Source organism: Spodoptera frugiperda, chromosome 30, assembly GCF_023101765.2.
Source record: "Spodoptera frugiperda isolate SF20-4 chromosome 30, AGI-APGP_CSIRO_Sfru_2.0, whole genome shotgun sequence".
NCBI lineage: Eukaryota > Metazoa > Arthropoda > Insecta > Lepidoptera > Noctuidae > Spodoptera > Spodoptera frugiperda.
In genome coordinates, this window is record NC_064241.1 from 12,544,431 (window position 1) to 12,569,717 (window position 25,287).

A 25,287-nucleotide genomic window follows, 5' to 3' on the forward strand; every position below is an offset into this window, starting at 1 on the left:
TATTAACTTATAGTAGCTTTAATAGCTTTCGTAGTTTTCATAATAAATAGATAAAGGGCGCGATGGGCGCGAAACTCGAGTTGCCAGTAACAGCGCGACAATCGCCGCGTCGTGTGTCACGGGATGCTGAATATGTGCCTTTAGCATGGCTTGAAACTAGTCGAGTTCCTCGTCAAATAGTTACGTGAGTACGCCGATTATATAATAATAATAAATAAGTAGATAATGTCTAAAAATAGGGTAAATGAATAGAAAACTTACTCTAACGGTAAGATTGAGTGGTGATGATGGGTCTGCTAGTGCTTCTCTATCCAAAGGCTTGGCTGTTCTCAGTTCTCCTGTGTTTCTGTCCAGTAAGAAGAAATCCAAGGGATCTGAAAGTAAAGAATATTTAATAAAATATAAACCACCCCTTCGTATGTCTATTAATGGAAAACTCGAAAACTACTGAACAGATTTATTTTTGGAATTTACCATTCAATAAGGTTATTATTTACTAGAGTTTAATTGTGTAAATGTATGCAGGAGATTAGCAATGGAGGACTAAAGGGGAAGCTTTTATTCAACAGTGGAAGTCTTCCGGCTGAAGATGATGATAATGATTAGCAGTGGAATTGTCTGAAACGATCTTCTATCCACTTCCACAGCGAGAGACACAATAAAAATATGTATCAGGTAACTTACTAGTAACCAACTCCAGTACAACATTCCTAGGCTGAGCTCTATCAGCATCCCTTGCCTTGATCGTCAGCGCCAGGGTGCCGACGGGCGCGTCCTCCGCCAGGGCGCCGCTGAGCGCTCCACTGAACACCGGCGGAGAGTTCTGCACGTCCACTACCTTGATCTCCACGTGCGCTGTCGAGTTTAGGCTGCCGTCCTGGAAATTTGGAAAATCATTGGTTTAGTTGTTATTTTTATTTGTAAAGATAGTATGTATCAATCTGGTAGTATAATTTTCATTATGATCATAATATCTATGCTGTCTATGCGAAGATATGCCCCTGTAAATCCTCACGTATTGGATGTGCTCACTTATCGCAGTATCATTTTAGATGTATAGTTAATTAGAGTAGAGTTCCATTTTTACTGATCATTGGTAATCATAAAGGAGATGTGCGTGACGATAAGTTCTTTAATTGGCATCATACAGCATATATAGTTTGGTATAGTTTCTGATGACTAGCAATATTATATCGCCCTCATATACACAAAGAAAGAAACATGTCGCAAAGGTATCTTTACAATATTACGTGCTAAGGAAATACAGGGCTGTATTCACCATTGTGAATTAGGAAATACTATGTAACCAGGTTGTTATACTCACAGTAGCATACAACTGGTACTGGTAGAACTGCTTCTCGTTGTAGTTGAGCGGCTTCTTCAGCACCAGCGCGCCGGTGTACTGGTGCGCCGAGGAATTCAGGGTCACCACCTCGAACGTCTCACAGGCTTCGGGCCACTGGAAGGGGTTTCATAAAACGTATATAAATTAAGACAACTTGATAATAATCTATTATGTATTTTTGTATTGTTAATGAATAAAGAAATTATTTTATGTATAAGGTGTCATGTGTGTCGTGCTATGCTGCTCATCAACATGAGCCCCTAGCTTGGTTTGAAACTAGACGAGTTACTTTCGGCAACGACGACCTCTCGCGTCTGGCATTGGTTCAAGCCGTGGTGCGAAGCGAGGGGAACTGACCGTCTCCTCTTTCTGCAAAGCAATCATACTAGCTAAAGAAGAGGCGGGGCGCGCGAGGGAACGAACCTTCTCACGTCGCACGACGATAACCATAAGTTTAAACTCTTTTGTAGTGTCATATTCGCTGTATTAATAATTTCACCAAGAACTTTCTCAATATATCTGGTCAAAGACCCTTACCTGTTCACTAGGCACACAGCCTACTTCCAGATTGTCTCCCACGGAATCCCTGTCTTCCACGAGGATATTATCCAGGAGAGTCTTGCCAACCACCTCGTCTTCTGGCACGTTCACTTCGTATGGACTCTGGAAATTAAAAACATTAATATAACTATATATTAATACTAAACTATTAATACAGCGTCATGTTGTGCATGAGAAAAATAATTTAAAGTGACAATTCAAAAAGATCGACTAAACCGTTAATGCTGAAACCACCAAGCTATTGACTTTACAGGGTATTTAAAAAATATAAAGATGATATCGCTATAATTATTACTTACTAGCTGGGCCGGCAAACTTCGTACGGCCTTAAACATTTTTCTCCCCATTTAAACCTACCCTGGACTTCCACAAACAATACAGGACTAAAATTAGTCAAATCGGTTCAGCCGTTCTCGAGTTTTTAGCGAGACTTACGAACTGCAATTTATGTTATGTAGATTTAAGCCAACAGTAATGTGTTGTTCCTTACATTTTTAAACATAGGTGGGTTATCGTTCTCGTCCAGCACGATGACAGTGACGGGCTGTGACTGCACCAAGTTCTGCACCTTAAGGGGGTCCTCATCTTCTATGGACACCAGGAATTTTATCGTATCTTCCACCTGGAACATAAAACGATACAATAAAACGTGTTGCTTACAAATAAATTGTATCTTACAAAAGTTCGTCTAACTTTGTATTGAAGAATAAAACGCATTTGTTGGTCGACAGGTCATCCGCCTGATCAGGAAAAGTGTGTATTTTGAGGTTTACGAAATCGTAATCCGCTTCATTAGCGGGACTCCGGCTCAAAAAGTAGGGCTAGGGGTGTTTTTAGTAAGTAAGAGTCTGACACTCTCTCACACCTCGTCCAAGAAAGGAGAAGCAATTAGATGATTTCCCTACCCTCAAAAAAAAACCCAGTAACTTGCAAGCAACTCCCGAAAAGTTGCTTGGACCCATATTGCCATGTTTGACAACAGTATTTTTCCTTACAATAACGGAACTAAAAACACATAACAGGCAAAAAATGCCAACATCATTGACCATCACCTCTTTGTTGTTCCGCATAAAATAAGCAATATTTATAAAACAAAAACCTTCAGAAACTTGAATACAGACGGACATACATCGCATACCAAAACACTTTTGTATCATAAAAACAATTGTAAAAATACATCATAATATGAGCATACATGTGCATATTTTATAATATTTACTTCATAATATTATACAACAATTATATTTTCTGTGTGTATACATAAAAAATAATAATGCTTTGTTTTTACCAGTCATTGTTTCAGAGAATATACCGTTCTGGCCTTGAAGATTTTGGTTACAATTACAAGTTTAATTGCGAATTTTGTTTTGGGTTTTTATGGACTTGTTTTAAAGCTTTAAGATGTTAATTAAAAATTAAAAAGACGGTTCCGGAGCTTCGGATTACTTAATGGGTATTCGGGGCTCCGGTTCGAAGAGTAGGAGTAGGAGAACGAGGTGGTTTTTAGTCTGTCAGAGTCTACACTCCCTCTCGCCTCACCCAAGACGGGAGAAGACTTTGGATGATTTTCCGTCCTTAAAAAAGCTGGTGAAAACGGTCGTAAGTCACTGGTCAAGGATTGTATTTCTGTTATGACACTTTTTATATAGGTGAGAATCATGTCATGGTCATGTTAAAAATCAAGATAATTAATATGACGTGTAGAAGAAGAACCTTACCTCTCTGTCAAGCGGTCGATCTAACGTGACATCGCCAGTTTCTGCGTTCACTGAAAACTTGTCCGTGCCCACTAAACTGTACTTTATCTGAAAACAAGAGATGAATACAGACGGTTAAAATTGCTTCCGTGGTGACAGATTAGCGTAGAATATATTTATCACCAGCTCTACATTCGTAGTTGTCTAAAAGAAGACTAAAGGACTGCAATATAGTTGACAGACACCAGATAGCATCGCTCTCTGATAAATCTGATCCCTTTAAATTATGGCACATATTTTTACGTAGACGAGGTCCACCAGTATACGCAAGACAGTCACCCAAGGCGGGAGAAGTCCTTGGATGATTTTTCCCCATGATGCCTATGCTATGCATGCATGCCCATTTCTAGCCCTTCATGATGATATTTGTTTAACATCAATGCTACCACATGTCACGCCTTACGCACTGTTTAAATATAGTTAATAACTATCTTCAAATATTCTTACCGGTAATCCTTCAGGGTCCGTTCCTTGTAGCTTATAAACTATGGTCCCAACTGGTGTGCTCTCTGATAACGCGAGGTTGTTCATGTCCTGTGTGAACACTGGCAGCATGTTTGTGGAGCCTGCAAATAAAAAATAAACCTTTAAAGTCAAAGTCAGTAAAACTGATGGAAGCAAACACTGCAGCCTTAGTACTCTTGCAACACCAGAGGTGACACAAAAGCGTTGCGGACTTAATCTGTAAGAGATCAGTGCCCTTAGTATGAGTATGTTTTATGTTTAAGATAATCAAAACGAGAGCGAGTTCGGCGCTCTGATTGGTTGATTTTTTTAGAGCCAGGCTGTCAGAGCGCCTTTAAACGTAAAGCAAACTTATACTAAGGGTACTGCTTTATTAAGTAGGTAAAAATATTATTAGCTGCTTTACAGGTATAGAATTTTACTCCGACATAATGTCAAACTGTAATAAATGTATAAAAAGTTCGTTCTAAGGCCTAGCAGTAATCGTAGAGATAATATAAGCATAGAACCTACTTTACCTACTAATATTTATAGCGTGAAAGTGTTTAATATTTGTTTGAAACAAGGAGTACCGCTATTCCTGCGCCTGACCTCTCTCGGGTCGTATCAGATTACCGTCCGGGAAAGGATAGTGCACCTGTACCTACTATCCGTTCTACATATACTTCGCACTATATAATCTCTTGCATTGTTATATAGTAACATCTTATCTATACTTTTAATACATAAAGCTAAAGATTTTGTTTGTTTGAACGTGCTAATTTCCGCAATTATGTGTCTGAATTAAATACCTAATTATTTTTGTGTTTGGTAGTCCATTTATTAAGGAAGGCTATATAGAATATAAAACATCACGCTACAATCCGGGTGAAACCACGCCGGAGTTACTGCCGCATTACGTTACGCATTTACTCCAACGCAGTCAATGAAGACCGACGCTAGTAGAGAATTAGCATTTGAACAGATCTCTATCAATGATTTAAGGTATTCAATTTAGTTAGCTCATAAATGACAACTGGAGATCTCAAGTCAATATCGTCCGTTTACCATCCGATAGCCTACTACCGTAAGAAGTCAATAAAAAACAATATGGCCATGAAATAACCATTAAAACTCCAAGCTTTCGCTCCAAAAACCTATATTACACAATAATCAATTTACACACATTCTACATTCGTGCCCATACGAGTATTCAAGAGAAAGAATCAATACAATAACTTGTTAATTTGTGCTAATCAATGTTCCGGTTCAAATAACTGTACCTACCAACTTTACTAGCTTATGAGATACGTAGATGTGGGTATAAGAATTCCGTTTTTCCATGTATTTATTTGTAAATAATATTTGTAAATAAATACATGGAAAAACGGAATTCTAAAAATGTGTATTTTTTTCTTAATTTTGAGGAAATTCTTCCCTCCTATAATTCTCGAGGAATGTATAGGTACATAACACTAATATCATAAATATGGGAAAGTTGGGAATGTTGATCCTTCAATCACTCTAAAACTACTGAACGGATATTGATAAAATTGGTATACAGACAGAACATGAGCTGACTTAGATGATAGGATACCTTTTATTCCACGGCAGTGCGGACGAAGCCGCTGGCAGAAGTTCTAGTTTCGGTTGTCTATCAGTCAGTCACGAGCCGTTCACTGATATAGCAATAATTGTCATCAGTTAAAATATCGTTTAATAAGGAAAGTTATAATAATAGTATAGTAACTATATGTAACTTCCTACATTACAATACAGTGGGTGCAATAAACAAAATAATGATTCGATACAGTTTTACGATTATAGTTTTGCTTCCTACATGATTTAAACATATTTGTGTTTAATGCAATATTGTGTCTAATATTTTCAACAAAGTTTTTTTTTATTTAGCTACCTAGCTATTTTTATGAGCTAGATTGGCTACCACTAATAATTTCGAGATCTAAAGACCGTTAAACTTTTTCTTGACTTCTAAATTTGCAGTAGCAATAACTGAACAGATTGGATCAACAACAAAACCTATCAATTTAATATCTACTTGTTCCATATATTTATTTAAAATACTCTAAAATTATTTAAACATTATTTATGAAAATAAAAAACAAAATAACATTTAAAAATATAAAAATATAAAATATCTACTTGTTTATTATTAAAGCATATCACTCGTGTAAACTACGAACATTTAATAAATTATGCAATAATAACAACTCTTTCACTGATAAAACCAGAGCATCTCTGAGATAAACAGATAAACCACAAAATTGATCTTTATGCAAACGAACTATGGTATATTTCAAAGTGATTTATGAATAAGGATGTGTGGTCCAATGCAATAAATAAATATTAATTACGTACCTGTAGTAAAACAAAGAGCTGTCCAGATGAGTACCCATCTCCATCTTGTCTCCATCTTTGGTTATCTGTAACAAAAGAAATAGAATTATTACTAACAAAAATCGTACAGAAAAACTAACATGTGAAGGAAGAAGATGATCAAAGAATAGATGTTAGAAAGAACAAACTATAAGAAGAAAGGAAAGAGGTTTGTGATTGTGATATAAGTCCGTCTGATAGTGACGAAGAAGACATTGCAGTGTGTTCTATTTACTTGGTTAAGAAGATGATGAAGATTTTTTTATGGACTAAGCCGGCTAACAAACGTGCGGATCACCTGATGGGTAAGCAATCGCCGCCACCCATGGACGTTTGAAACACCAGGGGCGTTACAAGTGCGTTGCTGGCCTTTTGGGGGTTGGCAAATGCAGGGTCGGTTTTCTGTGAGGCCGTGGTATCCGGTCGAGCCGGCCCATTTGTACCGAAACATGGCTTTCCCACAATTTAAAAACTACAGTACTGATGTTATTACCAATAGATGCTTTTATCTCTTAAACTCTATAATTGTTAAACTTAAACACAATCATCTGCTTAACAGTTGCTTTGTAGGCAGTATAGATCTACAATTGATAGCACAATTGACAATAACTGAGACTATCGTAGGGCAACTTATAATAAAAAACAATAGGACTGCTCAATAGAATATAACAGGGTAAATATCTCCAAATAAACATTTAGGTCATCATTATGAAAACGGAGTCATAGGAGATGTAACAAATAATGACATGATATTATGAATGGGACGTTAATAGTGACTAACTGGTGAAATGCCAAATCATTGTTATTCATAGTCGCGTTGTCTTCTCGTACGATAATATTTATGTTCATTGTGATAATGATGAATTAATAATATGTAACTGTAACAACGTAATAAGCTAGAAGAATGACCGACCTGATAAAGGTTTCTGGTTGTAAATTTTTAGGATAGTTCACCAAATTCAATTCGAAACTGAACTAGTTAGTACTATATTACAGATTAGGATCTTTCCAAAATGTCACCACCAACGCACCAAATCAAATACCTTCTGTGTTGTAGTCGCCTAACGAATGGTGGTCCTTAAACGTAATTAGTAATTCAGAAGCCATGCAATTATTGCCTTAATATACTCATCATGTCAATACTTAGTATAAACTACTTTCATTAACCAAATTACTTAATTTAGAAACGATGTATCAAAAAGTTTTGATAGTTATATCGTCAATTCGCCATTTATCCAGAATGTTCCGTTCATCCATTGGATCATCAATTTAAGCCAGCATGTTTTTAAAGTACATACCCGACCTTGCTTCAATTAAAGGTACAAACCTTGTCAATAAATGAGACCTCTTGAAATAAAGTGGATAGGGAGCTCCATCCATTATTCTAGTACGAATCTCACATGACAATTGAAATGCTTTGTCTTTCAGTGGTCTTCTAACTAATATTTTCATCATTACCATAATCAGCTTTTTATTCGATCGATTCGATTTCGAGATTGATAAGTAGGTTATAACTTATGTTTTCGTGCCGATTGACATCCTTACGCAATTATTTGACCTGGTGAAGCAGCAAAGAATTCGTCTCTCTGCTGCTTCTGCTCTTAGAAACAATAATTTAAACAAAAGTTTGTTTTATGACCCCTTCATATATATCACTAGGTTTAATTCAACAGACAAATACCCCTTTAAAACCCATTCATTATCCAAACCTTCATAATTTTTTACTTCATCAACAATTTGCATCCAATTCTGCAACTCCATGAGACGTTTGCACTAGCTACCGTCCTCTAGGTACCTAATTACCGCTAGGTTAATTGACAGGTCACTAACCATGACCGTACAACACTAGGGCACCGTTATAATCGTCCTCCTTAGCTAATTAATCATCGTCTATTGAATAACATGTTGCAACCCTGTCATAATAGATATCTGTTTAAAATGTTGCAACTCGTTTCGGAATATCATTATTATTTAATTAGTATGTATCTGTTTCATTGACCTGTTCTAGTCGTCTAGTGTTTGGTTTCAGAGTCTAGAATAGATTAGTAGTAAGGTTTCTCGATACTCAACCATCTTAGATCTTCTCGAGTTTCTTGAGAACCTGGAGATTTGTGGTCTTTTTTTTAGGGGGGAAAATGGTCTAATGGTGTTTCCCACCTTGGGCATAGAGAGGAGTGTCAGACCCTTACTGGCTAAAAACCACCGTTCCTGCTTTTCGAGCCGTAGCCCCGGAAATCCACTAGGCAGTCTAGTAGTCAGAACTATTACTAGTTATTATACGAATTCTAAATAGTTAAGTTTTACTACGAAATTATTTATTACTAGTTACTTTGCTACGAAAACAATTAGCATAACGTATTATTGCTTTGCTTTTGATTTAGTATATTACAATACATGTACGGAAACGAATAAACAATAATGCGATGTGTTATTAGACTTAACTATAACTACGTAAGTATTTTTTTAGTAAACTACTGGAAAATCAGGTAGCTGAATTAAATTGTTTTTCTTTATCCACACTGATTCATAAAAATCAAGTAACTGACTATCTAAGTTAACAGCGTACAATCGTTTAATCAACAAATATTTCTAGTTTACCCTTGACAAATCAAAATCAATTGATTTAAATTCTGACCTACAAAATCAAGTTAAAACAATTTAAACGAGATTGACCTACAAACTGAAGCACAAATAAATTTGTACAATGCAACTGATAAGAGTTAGAATAGATTATGAAATAGCAAGATCATGTTCACACGACATACTTGCTTAATTACCGTGAGCATTATCATTGAGATTTAAAGTATTTTTACAAAGAATGACGATTTACAGTGCGAACACCGCAAAATTGGACATTATGACCACACAACTCCACAAGGAGTTCCTCAGGGTTCTATTATGGGGCCAATTTTTTCTTTCTTCTTCCGTCTTCTAACATAGATTATTTAGTTATTGGTTACAAAGTACACTGGGTACTTTGTGTCATATTATGAAACTAAATTCGAATTTTCTGGGCTATAGATCGGAAAACATAACAAAATTTTTATTAATTTGAAGGATAGTAAGCTACAGCAATAGGATTTTATCTATGGCAGGTACAATGAACTATCAGAACTATAAAAATAGTAAGAATCGTTCCAAGAACAAATTGATTGCAGTTTAAAGAATTAGAGAACATTACACGCGTCAGGGCAATTACGTAAAGTACGAAACTAAATTGAATGACAAAAAGCCTTTTGTTACGTTTTCTAATGTCAATGTTAACAATAACTAGTTATTGAAAAGGTGAATTGATTCAGATCAACTAACCGAATTTTATGTGAAGGCTCTTTGTACACCTCTACGATATTTAATCTGTTGATCTTTGCTTTTACTTTTCGTAGTGTTTTGTGACTAGCGATCATCTAGGCTTCGGATGGAACTAGATAAGGGTTTACATTAGGATCCGTCCCCAACAGTCTGGATATAACGCAAGGAATGTTACATTTTTTGGTGAATATGCTACATTCACTGATCATGAGACAAATTGCAATGATCTGCTCCAATCACCAAACAATTACAAAGCAATCTTAACAGTTAATCAACAAAAACCCAACAATTAAAGCCTTTCTTAATAACCAGCACACGGCAGCTGACAAAAACCGAACCAGATCTTTAGAACAATGCGTTGCACAACGCTGTATTTCGCACAATTACGTCAGAATAGCGTCGAAACGACATAGTTCGCTGTTGCGATTCCATCCCACACCGTGTGAGCTTAGACACAGTTCCACAATAATCTATACTAAACCTCTTTACCATGGTCTCGGTTTGCATAATCTTTCTCCACATCCAACGGTCAGTTTAAACTGGTTATGCATATCTTGATGTGTAATCGGGTGTACAAATACAAATGCAGCTACATAGTTTTTGTTTTAAAGTAATTAATGTATTGTTTTGCTCAAGGGTGAGTCTCTGTGTTTTTGTGTGACTTTTTAAGTAATTGTTTGAAGGATTATTATCTAAGATGTTGTTACTTTGTTCTCTGTTTTGTTAATTGTTGGCTACTCGTTAATGTCTGTTTCTGAATCGTAATTAATGTCATGATTTTGAACGTCCCTGTATACTATGACTGGTTAAAACCAAATGAGATCAGTACCCTTAGTATGAGTTTGCTTTACGTACGTTAAGTTGATAAGCAGGGTGACATGTAGAACGATCGTCATGCTACTATTATTGTCGACTTGAAATAAATTTCTTAAAAGTTAAATGTCATTTGCACATCAAAAGCGAGTCTGTTATCTGGGGGCACGGTAGTGCCCCGCCAAGACGAGCCAAGCGAAGCGCAAGGGCACTACCTACCTTTTCTCGAAGCGCTTCGTCGTATTTTTGAACCTTCATAACTTGAGTTTGGGTTATACCAGATAAACAAAATTTTCAGGATATAATGTCAGTGGTAGACTTAATAAACCTCTAAAGTTTCAATTGCATAGCTCTTATACTTTAGATTTTATTGATATCTAAAATACCCCGATTTCGTCACTCACTCACTCACTCACTGATGATCAACAAAATTCTTAAGGTACTTCCTGAAGTCCTAGAAAACTGAAATTTGGTATGTAAGCTAGTATTAGTACCCAAACAACAAAAAAATCCTAAAACTTGGAACTTTTACCCCCAACCCCTTAAACTAGGGGGTGAAAGTTTGTTCGAGACTTCCGCAACTTTTGACGCTAGAGGTCTGAATGCGGCCGCGGAAGGGTAAAAATCTGAAATAGGGAAACTTAATTCCCTATTTCCTGCTTGAGATCTGAAAATTATACACAAGTACATAGAACACAAACTTTTCATCAAATCAAAACATTATCCTACCCATAAGTACTTAGATATGAATAATATTACTACACTTCACTTCGGTAAGTGTTTATTAATCAACCTATACTTTTGAACATAAGCATCGTAAGTATAGTATGCGCCAACGCCCGCCGCCTGCCCCCTCGTCCCCGCGCAGTAGCTAAAAATAATCGGCCCGTCAGCGAGCGCGGCACCCGAACGCGGGCAGACGCGCGAGGGCAGACGTCGTTGACGGTTGTCTCGTTGAATGAAAAGTTTTCGGAATATTTCGGTGATTGAAAAGTTTGCTATCGCGGAGAAAAAAACCATTTGCCTAATATTTAATTGTTAGTAGTTTAGTAGGTAAAGGTTTAGATACTAGTGTTTTAATTTTCATTGATAAAAAGTATTAGGATTACGTTTTCAATTTTCTTATAAATTTAGTAGTTTAGTAGGTGAATTTGTCGCTCATTTTATCTTTCTATCATAAGCAACCTACAAAAAGAAATGAAATCCCACAAAAACATTTCATGTTAAATATTGCCAAGACGAGACCATATAGCTCGCACTGTCAAAAAGTAATCAGATCCCGTGTAGAGCCAAGTTTCTAACCCTATACTTTTGAACTGGCGAGTTGGCCGCACGGAAAGAGTTTAGAAGATTGAATAGATTTTTAAGCTCAAGCCCATATGACGAATAGCAAAAAGTCCGTGCGGCCGACTCGCCAGTTCAAAAGTATAGGGTTAGAAACTTGGCTCTACACGGGATCTGATTACTTTTTGACAGTGCGAGCTATATGGTCTCGTCTTGGCAATATTTAACATGAAATGTTTTTGTGGGATTAGTTAATTACTTCCCAAAATCAAGGTGACAAAAATCTCAACTGCCCAATTCTCATCTAAGTTTGTAATAGGTATTTTATACTAGAATTGATTGTCAAACAAATAGTACATTAGATTTTTCCGTTTAAATTCCGCTTTTAGTTAGTTAGATGTATTTTTTAACATGCGGTGAGCAGTGCAGTAAATAGAAGTGATTGTGACATTTTGACACTCAAATTCATATCACCAGGGTCAACATCACGCAAGTCACACTTCTAATGTTGCAGATGTCCTTAGTCTGTAGTGACTGCTTACTCTCAGTTTAACTTTAAACTTGAGTAAAAATATAAAGTGTTTGTGATCCTATAGACGTGGTGGCTGAGGTTTAAGATCCCCATCTCATGCACAAGGGCGCGGGTTTGAAACCTACCAAAGGAAAGTACCAATGTGACATTGTACGAGATAAATGTACTTTTTAATTAATTAGACACCACTGACAAACGGCGAAAGAATACATATTGAGGAATTCTGAGCTCATAATTAAAAAAAAACTTATCATAAGTTTAAAATCAATGCGGATTTGGTCAGCAGTGGCCACTTAGACATATAGTCAGGTTGTTGATATGTTGTGATGTGACGTGATCCTATATCTATCTATCAATCAAGCCAGATCCTTAGCTAAAAAGGCTTGTCTACAAAGTAAATCCCACACAATCTTTACATCTCCAGTAACTAACTAAATATGTTAAATAAGCGAAAAAATATCAAAGTGAGTTATCTAAGTTAATTAAGAATGCTGTAAAACAAGTTCAGTAAGCCAGAGATGAGGTAAACGTTGTATAATCTCGTTTACGTTGATAGACATGTTGATGCAAAGCTAAATGTAATAGGTAACTACTAAAGATCGTTTACCCGACGCGGGTTTTTGTACACACTTTCAAGATCAGTGGAGACTAGGCTATATTTTTAAAGAAAATATTGTTTTTTACGATTCACGATTTTTATAAATTTGATTTCAATATATAAACTTCTTTTTAACTGACTTCCCAAAAGGAGGAGGTTCTCATTATAGTAAAATGAAGCAATTTACATTAACATAATAAAGTCTACAATGCCCAATGACCGCTTGGATGTTACGAAGTTTGAAATTTTGTATTCATACGCAATATATCAGTCACATCCTTCGATCAACAATACCAACTAGATAACGGGTCACGTACAAAATCAAAGCCAAATGGTGTCCGCGTGAATTTATACCTATATAGCTGCATTTGTTTTTAACGTACTAAGAGAAAAGTTTTAAAACAGTTTTAAGTCTAACCTAATTTCAACCATCGCACCTAGTAATAAAGTCACAAATTTTCAAAATATTATCTTACACTTACTATCTTTCGTAACAAAAGCAATAAACCTATTCTGTCACTTAGAAATGAAAAGACATAAGTCAAATAACATTAAGTGTAAAACCAACTTTAAGGAGCAACAAATAAAGTACGATTTCCTGTCACGGCCTTGTGAGCTACAGCGTTTTGTTTCGTGTCAGTTTGCTTTGTCGAATATTACTACAGGAGGTATGGAGTCGCGTTCAACAGTAAAATAATTTATAATATGAATGTAAAAGTTTAGTTAAAATTATGTATGTTGTTATGTTAGGCACTGCTGTTTTAACCAATCGACGGCGGTTAGTATTTCCGGATATATCCGATTTATCAAAGTGATCTGAACACATGACCGAATTCTTAGCTGGCTTTTAAAAGTTATCTTCTCTTTCTCTGGCGACAATCGAGACCCATTCTGCACACGTAAACGGATTGCTAGGAAAACTAAAAAAAAAGAAATAAGTAACTATCTAATGAGAGTTCAAAAAACAGACACAAAAGTAGCATTAACCTATTTAAAGGTTCTAGTAACAAATTATTTTAAATTATTACCTACAACATAAATCTACTCCATGCGTCTACTGTTCTGTTACACAAACGTTTGGCCACGTATTGGCCGATCTTGGCCAAACGTTTGTAGCGGTGATTTAAAATCGGTAATTTTGTTCATAATTAAATTTTATTTGTTAGTTTAAAAATTATAATATAACTTAATTTATATGTTCTTACCGAAAGTAAGACACCCCGGCCGATGAATTGCTTTTGCGGGCATTATTTTTGCAACTCTTGAATACACATTGCGGCATTGTGAAACGTGTTTACATTGGCCGTATTACAAGTCAACTAAACAAAATAAGAGCTCACGTCTCAAGTGAGCTGTTATTTATCGAGACGTATTTTTTGCGCCGACCCGATATCTAGTTGGTATTGTTGATCGAAGGTCACATCAAAAAAATATTTGATACGTTTACTTTTATTACGTTTAGCCTGGGTAAAAAAGTTTAGGACAAGAAAGAGAGGCAATAGAAAGTTTCTATGAAAACAGTATAACTATAAGTGGTAGACTTATAGTTACTGTTGGTTGAAAGTTGAAATGCCCTTACCACCCTTACCAGATTTCAGTTTCATTAAAGTCAGTTGAATATTTTCCAACAATTGAACTTAAATGCTTGTATGAAAACCCACGCTGCGTGCGTATCACAAAGGTAACTTGGAGCGAAATGAGAACAAGTTCGTTGGTATCGACATCGAGACTGGTTGAGGTTGTTATGTAAGGACCTATAGGCAATCCAGGTAGGAAGTGGATTCAAGTCCTATGACTCACATAATTGCTGGTATTGTACTTAAAATGGTTATTAGTAATGTATTAGTTACATACAATGGGGTTTATTGTACACGTATCTAAATGATAGTGCACATTGCACAGACTGCCTCATTATATTCAGTACGTAATACGAGATTAATGGGTTCGATCCAGTTCGCATCCTCACAGTATCGTTTAAATAAAATCAATTCAATCACTCATCTCTAAGTTCTCTCTATTTTTGCATGTCTTCCACGAATAACCTAGCAATTCAGTCAAACTCGGGAGAGGAGGATTTATTTTCATTGGAGGAGACCAGTGTTCACCAGTGGTCGTCATGGATGATGATGATGACTAGACCGGTAAGGCACTTTTGAAAGTTAAGTCATATTAAAAATAATGTCTGTCTGTCGGTCGGTCTTCTAATACACTTTGGAACGAGCAGTTCCAAAGTGTAGATTTCTATGGAGAAGAACGAGCAAGAAACTCTATAGGTTGCTATAATGGTGACAACATAAATCTAGGTTTCCTCAGGGTTGCAGGCACAGGTCACCGCCGGTCAAGCAAGTCATTAGTTCCGCTAAAAACCAGATAACTACTCTCCATGGATGAAGAAACTTGCGGCACAATGGCTAAAAATTGAATATTTTGCTTTATCTTTTATGAATCTTAATTGATTTGCTTGATACCGTACTTAAAACGGTGCCGGTATTCAATTATGAATCATTACAAGTAAAATAAAAGCAGACGATCAAGAATTCAGGTGAATTTTTGTGGTTAGTTATCTGATTTTAAATTTAAAAGCAGTTTTGTAAAATTGAAACACAGGTCTGTGGTTTAAGATATAAAGAGTGAAGTTACTTTAAAATTTGGATTTACTTTCACATGTTGCCTAAAGTTAGATGATTTGTGTCCTTTTTTACGTAATAAAGATTGTTATCATTAGATCAACACAAAGAGAAAAGTAGAGATCAGAGATCTGACAGGTGCACTGACTGTGCAACGTGACGAAGTTCAAGTTTACAAACGAAATCAAATAATCTCACTTCAAGTCATACCTGATTAACTACAACTAGCCAATACCAAGACCCCAAAACCGAACTAAAGAAGCGTATCACATCAAAGCTGCCATAATTTCCACCAATGAGCATTAAACATGGATTACAAAATGGCGAATGATTTCCGTATACATTTGTATGCGTGGAGATAACTGTAAGATAATAGCCGGGTGGTGTAACGGTGGCGGGGTCAACCGCAATAATACTCGGGTTCGGTTCTGGTGGACTGTCATAACCTGAATGCGCAATGTTCCAATAAACGACACTGCTTCTTAATAGTTTGATGTAGATGAAGACAGACTGAGACTGTTACAAGTCTTCAAAGATAGTAAAAGAATTTTGATTCTTTGCGGAACATGTACCTAGTTTTAGCAAGTTTTGCCCTGTGTGGGACGAGAGGGAGTGTCAGATTCTTACTGACTAAAGCCACCCCGTTCATACTCTAGCTTCGAACTATTGCTACGTTAATTTTATCTTAGTGGGTTCTACTTATTTAAAAAAGAAATACTAACCAATAATGAGCTGTTTTTCTTGCCATATGGTTTAAAAACATTATTCTCATCTTACAATAGCTATCGCTTATACTGTATTGTATTTAATTAGTTTTCCTACGTGATGATTTAAAATACACATTAACCAAATCAGACTAGACGTGCTTCAGCATCATTATAAGTAAAGCGATATGTAATGTTACAATGAATGTTATGTTATTAGAACATTTATTTGTAATGATGTCATTATTTTAATAGTTAGGTAGATAGTATGAGTGGTGATTCAACCGAAAACTAGTTTATGCACTGCATTTGAATTCCTAAAGTCGAACCACATTTGAGTGTATTGCATTTACCCAAATAATTAGTTACCTAAGTTACTAAACTCTGTGAAAGTAGATGCTATTTCTTTGAGTATTAGTAGCTCTAACTAAATTATAAATTATACTTTTAAAGATGTATCTGAAAGTCTTTTTCCGTGCTGATTCTAAACTAAAATGTTTTTTTTTTTATGGTAACCGGTAAACGAGCAGACGGATCACCGCCGACAATGGTCACAATGCAAGCGATGTTTTACGCCGGTTTTCTGTGAGACCGTGGTGTCACTCCGTACACTTTTATATACATTTAGGTGTCACACTTAATTGAAAAGTTAACTATACGAGGAAAGCCAGTCCAACTCCCAATCTCTAGATACTTATTTATAAATAATTTAAGAGAAGGATCCATAAACACCTTAAGTCAAAACAGTTATGGTTGTGCACGTTCGTGACGTGTTTGTAATCTCGGAACACTATCGAAAGATCAAATCGTTATAATATTATGAAACCAATTCAATGTTACAAAATATAATCGTACTCGAGTGGGTGTAGTTATAGCTTAGCCAATGATTTTGTAAAACAATTAAAGAATTGAATGGAACAATGTTTTAGGAAGCAATCATATTTGCTAACAAGAGCTACAATCACTTTTGTATAGAGAGGGGAAAGTCATGATACATCCTGCCTTGGTAGAGGCGAGAGGGAGTGAATACCACGCCGTTCCTACTGCCTGTTTTGTGCAGGAACCCCGGTAACTCGTAAAGTTGTCCGCGGCTCCGGCGACAAGCAGTTGGTCTAGAATTTGAGCAAACAATGAGTAGACGAAACTACGGATCTAGAAAGCTGAGACCTAGTTACTAAGAGACTTATTAAAAAAAACTGCAATGGTGGCAAAAAACGCGTTGAGTTTATTTTGGAATAGGTTAGGGAGTAAACAAGCAGGGTCATCACCTAATAAGTGATCAGCGTCGCTTATAGACAATTGGGCATAGACAATTAGACACCCTTAATATCATAGGGGTCACAACTGCGATGCCAAAGAATAGCCAAACCAAGTGTGGGAGAGCCATACTTCGGCACGAATGGACCGGCTCGAACGAAGTGATATACCACGGCCTCACAGAAAATCGACGTGGAACAAAACTTTTGTATGAATGAGTTTACCGAACCTAACCCCCGAAAGGCCTGTAACGCTTCTGGTGTATCTGGTGGCCATGGGCGGCAATGATTGCTTACGGTAGCATCAGGAGATCCGTCAGCTCGCGTACTGGCTTATAACTAGTTAATATAAAAAAGCTATAGTAAATATATATAACTATACAGTTAAAATATCTTGCACCTATTCCAAGTAAAAGTCGGCTACATTCCTGAGATCACCACAAAAAGCGTCGAATGCGTACATAGTACATAACTGACTTGTGTAATGTCTAATGTTTATGTACTAGGAAATACACTAACATTAGGTAGTTACTATTTACTTGCTCTCTCACACCACTGGTAGGAAATGAGTAGGTGCCGTTATTTACTTTAAGTACATACGTTTATGTATATAGACATGTAATGTGATCGTTTATGTTTCCTTGTCGATATTGGAAAGGAAGAAAGTTTTTAATGTTTTTGAAATGGTAGTTAAGTTTTTTTTTTTTTAAGTAAAATAATAATCGATAGTTACTACACTAGAAACCTTGTATTTTAATTGTAGTCTTGCTAAGTAAATAAAGCTTATCATGGGATATGAGAGCAATCGAATAGGCTCTGGTATTAACTATAACTATTCTGGTCGAGCCAACCCATAGGCACGGAAGCATAGCTCTCCCACATGAAGTAGTTATTACAATAAAATATGAATGGAAAATAAAGAAAACATGGTGTTACACGAAACAATACGATATAATATTATCGATCAACATCCTCGACTATAATGGTGAGAATCGGGTGACCCGCTCGTGTGAACACCAATTTATAGTTAACTAACTAACTATTTGTTTTAGATTAAAACAAGAAAATTTTACATTACACCTTGTTCTTCTATAGACACGAAGGTCTATTATGCCTTGGATTACGCACTTTTATGAAAGTTTTCATTTATAGGGGTTTTTTTATAGGATGCAGCCAAGGGATTTCGTTCTCGTCAGCAGAATTGTATATAGGATTGTGTCCGCTTAGCCAAATAAATTCACATAATAAGCTAACCAATGAATCATAGTTAGTTAGTTATCATTAATGTTTTTTTTATAGTTAATGTAACTTAGTTTCTCTCGGAACCTTCTAACAAGACCCTAAGATGGAATCTCTGCCTCATCCAATTATTCTGGAAGAACAACCAGAAACCCTTTTTATGTTCCAGTAATCTCTTATTTTTATCTTAAATCCAGTCCTTCATTCCCAGGGCAGTACAAAAGGTACGTAACACTTTTATTATGCATCACAATGCATGGATTTCCTCACGTTTTCTTCACCTCACGATGTTTTGATCGCACGCGTGATAAATGGTCCTACATGACAACAGTCAAAGCACATTAAAACACACTTCCAGCATAAAATGACCTGACATTACCACTTCTTGTTGAACAGTGAAAGGTCAAGTTATTTTGGTGATGTGTATAAAGCTGGGTCCACACTATCGGATGTTTTTTTTTAATTTTGTAGGTTGCGACATTGTCCGACAAATGGCTACCGTATTACGTTTGTAGATACTTTACTGTTTTGGTACTTGAAGTAAATGGCGTTTACCTAATATCTTGTTTAGTCAGTAACGGTAGTTTTTTGTGTGAAGTGGACTGTGTAAGTATGTAATGTCATATTTATGAGAAGGTTTTTACTTCTTAAACTTTGTTTTAGGTGTGGTTGCAAATGCAGATGAGATCACAGAATCGGTTTTTAAATCTATGTTACTATTACCAAATAATGAGGAATTACCTACAGATAATTTTCTCTAGAAACAAAAGTAGTTTTGGATAAAATTATGCATTACTTAAAAATCACGATTTTTCCACGTGAATTAACGGAGTAAAGCTCTAGTTAAGTACCTACTAGTTTCAAGTCACAGAGGAATTCTTCACCATGAGCAGCGTGCGCAGACGCGACGACGTCGCTTTTTGTGGGTCAACCGCGATTTTTAGTTAATTTTGTGTAACTATATTATTATGTCTCACGATAGTCATTATAAAAATCGTGCATTGTTTAAAACATTACACTTGTAATTATCCAACATAAAGAACTAACTATAATAGCTAACTAAGTATAGTAACTATTGATTAAACATACTTTTCTATTTATCACGAACACACACTCGTCTGTTTATGAACCTTACATCTAATGATTCATACTTTCATAGCCGAGTTCACTACCACTAACCACTATGAAATTAACGCTACCATACCAAATACCGATTTCACTACACACAAAACCATATTTGTTTTGTGTTGGAAAGAGATGCTATGACCAATCGATGACGAGCGTATTTTGCCGTTTTTTACTTAGGTTAGGTTACTGTAAAATATGTATTTCTTGCAAATAGATGAATTTGAGATTAAATTTGACGGTAGCAGATCCAATTTCTTTTATAGATTTTTTACTTTTTTTTGTAACTAATATGTTCGAAAATGTACTGCATAAATTAGACAGTTTACGGTATCTTTATGTGCTAGCAAAGGAGTTTCTCTTTTCTTCCAAAAAAACCAAAATTGTTAAAAGACTTTTCAGCACTTTCTACTCTATTTTCATGTTAATGTTTTTGTTTCAGGATTGTAACTGATGACTGAAAGTAGACTAACTACATACAATTGTGAAAATGTTAGGTAAACAGTTTTGCTTTACACAAACATTTTTTGGTATCTCACATAGTTATGAATGGTCTAGCTGTCACAAGTAATTTTGTTAAAATTCACGGTCTATTAGAGCATGAATGGACGTCCTAAGTAGAGAGAGAGTTCTAAGATATTATATCATAATATCACAAAAAAGATCGTTTAGTAATATTTTGCGAAAAAACTACCAGAAATCTATATTGAATTGAAGACACGTCTTCTGTCACGTTGCAATCACCAACCCAGCGAAGCAGTTAATGAATCGAATCACAAATAAATATTGCTTCACAGACCATAACATGTTCATATTTAGCACATTCAATACCAAAACAGCACTTTATAGATCTAGATTTAGAGTTTAAAATAGATCTTTTAGAAGTCTAGCGTTCCTCTTGGCCTGTGTTGACCCTTAGTAGTAGTGAGGTAGCCATTTCACTGTATTGTGTAACTATAGTTTAGTTTGTTCTTCATTTTCGCGTCACGAAATCAATTGTTCGTTTCATAAGGTAAAGGAAAAAGAAAGTGTTCGGACAATGGTTTCGTTTGAACAAAAGACGTTTGTTGGTTGAGCTAAAGTTGAAATGTGTCACTCATTGGCTGCCATTGGTTGAAGTCTGGTGTGGACTTTTGTTTTTTTGTCGCATTTACGTAATAATGTAGTTTTGTTACAGCTTTAGGGAAATTGAGGAAAAGAAATGAAGTTATCCTTTCGTTATACAATAACACACGTCTATCCTGGATGAATGTGACTTGTTGTGCCAACCTAAACTCTGGATTCTAAAGATTGTTTATTTGAACTATCCGGGTATCATACTCATGACCTCATCGAAGCAATATATAAGAATAATATACCGAAAAACAGTATTCAACAGTTTTTCTGTCATCTTTATAACTAAATAACTTATTTGTAGTTAGTTTACAAAGTATTTATTTATGTTGTTAGTTAGTTACAACTGTGGTAAAACTAGTTAAGTACAGCAAATTGATTCGATTCACAAACCATTTACAAATGTTATCTTTTTGTACTAAATGCATAAATATTTTTGCGCGACGTGCAGTTTATTCAACTTATAATCTGTGTATCGTTTAGCAATGACGCCATTTGTAATTCAGATCAACTTATTAGTAATTATAATTGTGATGTAAGACTGCTATTAAAGAAAACTGCACGTGTTGAGAAAAAGTAACATTTACATTTACATGTGTTTATATCTCTTCCTGGTTATGCCATAGTTGGGGTTCGAAATGGTGTAAGAAAATCCAATCAGACTGTATGATAGGTAACCTATCAGACCAAGTTATTATTCCAACTATCTAAGACTATAAATGCGAAAGTTTATTTGTTTGTCAGTTATGTTTTATGGCTAAATGTGAATCGATATTATATTGATGAGATTTGATACAGATATAGGCACCTGAATTGCTATGAGCAAAACTAACCAATAACTACTAGTTATTAACCTTTTGACCGCCAGAGCATAAACGCTTCGCTGTGCCCTCCACGCCAAGCCACAAATTCAACGAAATAACCTTGAAAATATTAGGGATTAAAATGTTATCGATAAACCAAAGTGAGTAATAATTTTCGTCTGAATTTTTTTGAATAAACTGCTTATAACATAAAAATAATATTTATTTAACCTAATCTCCCACTGTAATAAACTTAAGACCACATTAATAGCAACTATCAATAAAATATCAACCTTTTCAGACACAAAAATACATATTAAATTGCAGCAAGTTACAGCACTATTATCTATCAGTTACGCGCCATTGGCATGTATACATGCCAATGGCGCGGGCAACTATCCATTTTTTTTAAATCTCTCGTTTATGATTAGGGATGTAGCTGAATAATGTAACTTATCGAGTTCATTTATGTATTAGGTAATCAAATTTGAAAACTGCTAAATAGGTACAGATTTTAGTGATATTATTTATACACTTTCATATTCTTAAAATAGTTGCCTTGTATTTGTAAAATGTCACATGAAACTTAAAAATATAAAAAATCAACAATCGTATTTATTTATTATGCTCATTAACAGCCTTGTAATTGAAACCGTCACGTGAAACTTAAAAATATATAAAAAAAAATAAATTAAAAAACCCGACTGCATAAAAAACACTTTAAATAAAAACTGAAAAGTAAAAAACAAGCTTAGTCTAAAAGTGTAGATAGCAATGCTATTACCACAAAATTAAATAATTTCATAATCAATACACAAAAAAATAATCTTATGCGAAACATAATTGAGTGCAACAGTCGGGACCCATATTGAATGATTTTAGTCTAGTTTATTTAATGGGTCCCGACTGTTACACTCAATTATGTTTCGCATAAGATTATTATTTTTTGTTTTTATACCCAAGAATTTTTCAGTTTAAAATATAGTATATTTACCTTTTTTCTCAGAGACTAAGGTTATATATATACTTTTTAATAGTTATTACAAAAAATAAGCGAGTCATTTAGCTGAAGTTTTAATATTACTTGAATTACACTACATCACTAGTAGGCATGTATACATGCCATTGGCGCGAAAGATATATCGACGCTGGAAAGGCAAAATGTATTAAGCGCCACTTTGGTCGAAAATGAGTTATATATACCGTTGGAATCGCCTGATTTTTCTCTTTCGAATGGTCTATGTCTCGCCTTAATTTGAGCACTTTGATGGCGGTTAATACACCGGTGATTTTAGACTTTTTCGTATATTTTTTTGTTTTAAATCCATTCATTTTTTTACTTTGGCTCATAAAGCGTACATGATAGTAACAAACTATTGATAAGTCATTTATACCTGCTTAAGTTTACAACTAGATTGGTTTTAAATCTCTTTACCTTTCCATTTTTCTAAAAAGTAACGCAATAAAACATTTTACAGATTGGCAATTATTATAAAATCTAAACATAAGTCAATTTACTTGTAAATAAAATATATGTTTTTTGCATTTAAAACATTTTACTTTTCTGCATGTTACAATTATTTGGACGTTAAAACAATTTTATCCAAAACATTTTATTACTAAAATGGTTGATAATACAATTTTACCTGAAGCTATTCTAATGTGTTTGTAGCACTTAAATTAATTTACCTAATGTAAAATTAATTGCATTTGTGAGTTAACCCTCCCAAAAAAGATTGATAAATACCAAACTATGGTGGTTAGACGGTAGTTCAAGACTGTAATTCACCGAGACCGCGGCTGTTAATCAGGGCCGAGAGCGTTGCGCGGGCGCTTCAGTCACCCATGCGCTGTCGACGAGGGAGTTCACGCTCGCTGTCGCAATACACTGTTCGTAAATATGAGGAGTACCTTAGTTTGCAAACGTGTAATGCCAAAAAGAATTTACCAGATACTGATATAGAAGATGTTGATATAGAAGAAGATTTTTAATTTTCCAAAATGTGATTATTTTTTATTATTATATCGTCACGCTCTTTATCCCCGAAGGGATAGGCAGCGGTGCACATTATGCCACGTAACGCCACTGTATAATGTACACCCACTTTTCACAATTTATGTTGTAAGTCCCATGTAATAGGTGAGCCTATTGCCATACATCGGACACATTTCTAGATTCCATGCTATTACTGAGAAATTTTCGAAAAACCGAAAAAAGCCCAGCAATAATTCGCCCAACCCGGGTATTGCCCTTGCCCAGTAATCGCACTTGCAACCACTCGGCCAAGGAGGCAGTCATTATTTCAATATAAGATTAAGTGAGATTATATTTTACACTTATAAGATTAATACTGATACAAAAGATGTTGATGAAGTTTCATGTTATCTATGTCTTGAATATGTTTCCAAAGTCTGATTGTTTTTCATTTTGTATTTGATTAGTATAAGTCTAAGTACAAGTGTACCTATTAACTTGTGATATCTGATCTCTACTAGGTATACTTAAAAGTATTGCCTTTCCATGTTCCGTACCAAAATGGCAAAACTGTTGGGCCTACATAGTTGAAACTTTGTAGGTTGATGTATTCTGGTAACCGCTATTTGGATTTCGAATAACAATTAATAAATTAAAAGGGGCACCCCATACATGGAACTGATTCAAAAAGTTTTAACCTATTCGTGATGGGTGTCTATCGATAATACTTTAAAAAAGACATTAAGGTTCCTAAAACCATTTTTCGTTAAAATCAATTGTTTGAAAGATAGACGTTTCCAAAGTAGAAAAATGAGTGTCCCCCTCTCTAACATTTAAAATATGGGAGGGACAAAACTAAAAAAAAAAAATATATGCTGTAAATTTCATTTGAAACTTTCAAAGAAAATTGGTTTGAACGAGATATCATTATTACTTTTTCAGAAATAATACTAATAGAACTCGTCCGTGAACGGTGGCGGTGTGTCCTGTATGGGCTGAGCACCGCCAAGTCCTCAGGGATGTGGTCGGCGACGGTGACCTCTCGCGCCCGTCACTGGTTCAGGCCATGGTGCGGAGCGAGGGGGACTGGGATGCCGTCTCCACCTTTTGCGAAGCAGTCATGCTAGCTACGGAGAAGGCGGGGCGCGTGAGAGAACAAACCTCCTCACGTCCCAGCCGTCGCGTGAGACACTCCGGGCGTCGGGGATCGCGGGACGATCTCCGGCCACCGTAAGTGCGGGTCTGCGGACGGCGAGCAAGGGTAGCTCGCCGCCCGACCAGAACCAGACCCGTGCGTGCGGATCGGATCATCTTGAGCTTCTGGGCGTAACTTTATCGCTTACACTAAACTTCGGCTCTTATATAGAGTCGAAGGCGCATCTGGCTGGTAGAAAGTTGGGTATCC

The 25,287-nt window shown here is 35.7% G+C and overlaps 1 protein-coding gene across 1 annotated transcript in view; it reads right to left on the reverse strand.

Moving 5' to 3' along the window:
• LOC118269960 (cadherin-87A) overlaps positions 1-25,287 on the reverse strand; it is a 57,267-nt gene that overhangs the window by 19,154 nt on the left and 12,826 nt on the right. Inside the window, exons 2-9 of the mRNA XM_050706927.1 lie at positions 6,487-6,551; positions 4,111-4,229; positions 3,625-3,711; positions 2,397-2,528; positions 1,883-2,008; positions 1,325-1,459; positions 685-877; positions 262-374 (exon numbers count right to left, since the gene is read on the reverse strand). Of these exons, the coding sequence (XP_050562884.1) occupies positions 262-374; positions 685-877; positions 1,325-1,459; positions 1,883-2,008; positions 2,397-2,528; positions 3,625-3,711; positions 4,111-4,229; positions 6,487-6,541 (960 nt within the window). The 5' untranslated portion in view covers positions 6,542-6,551. The remainder of the gene's footprint in view (positions 1-261; positions 375-684; positions 878-1,324; positions 1,460-1,882; positions 2,009-2,396; positions 2,529-3,624; positions 3,712-4,110; positions 4,230-6,486; positions 6,552-25,287) is intronic.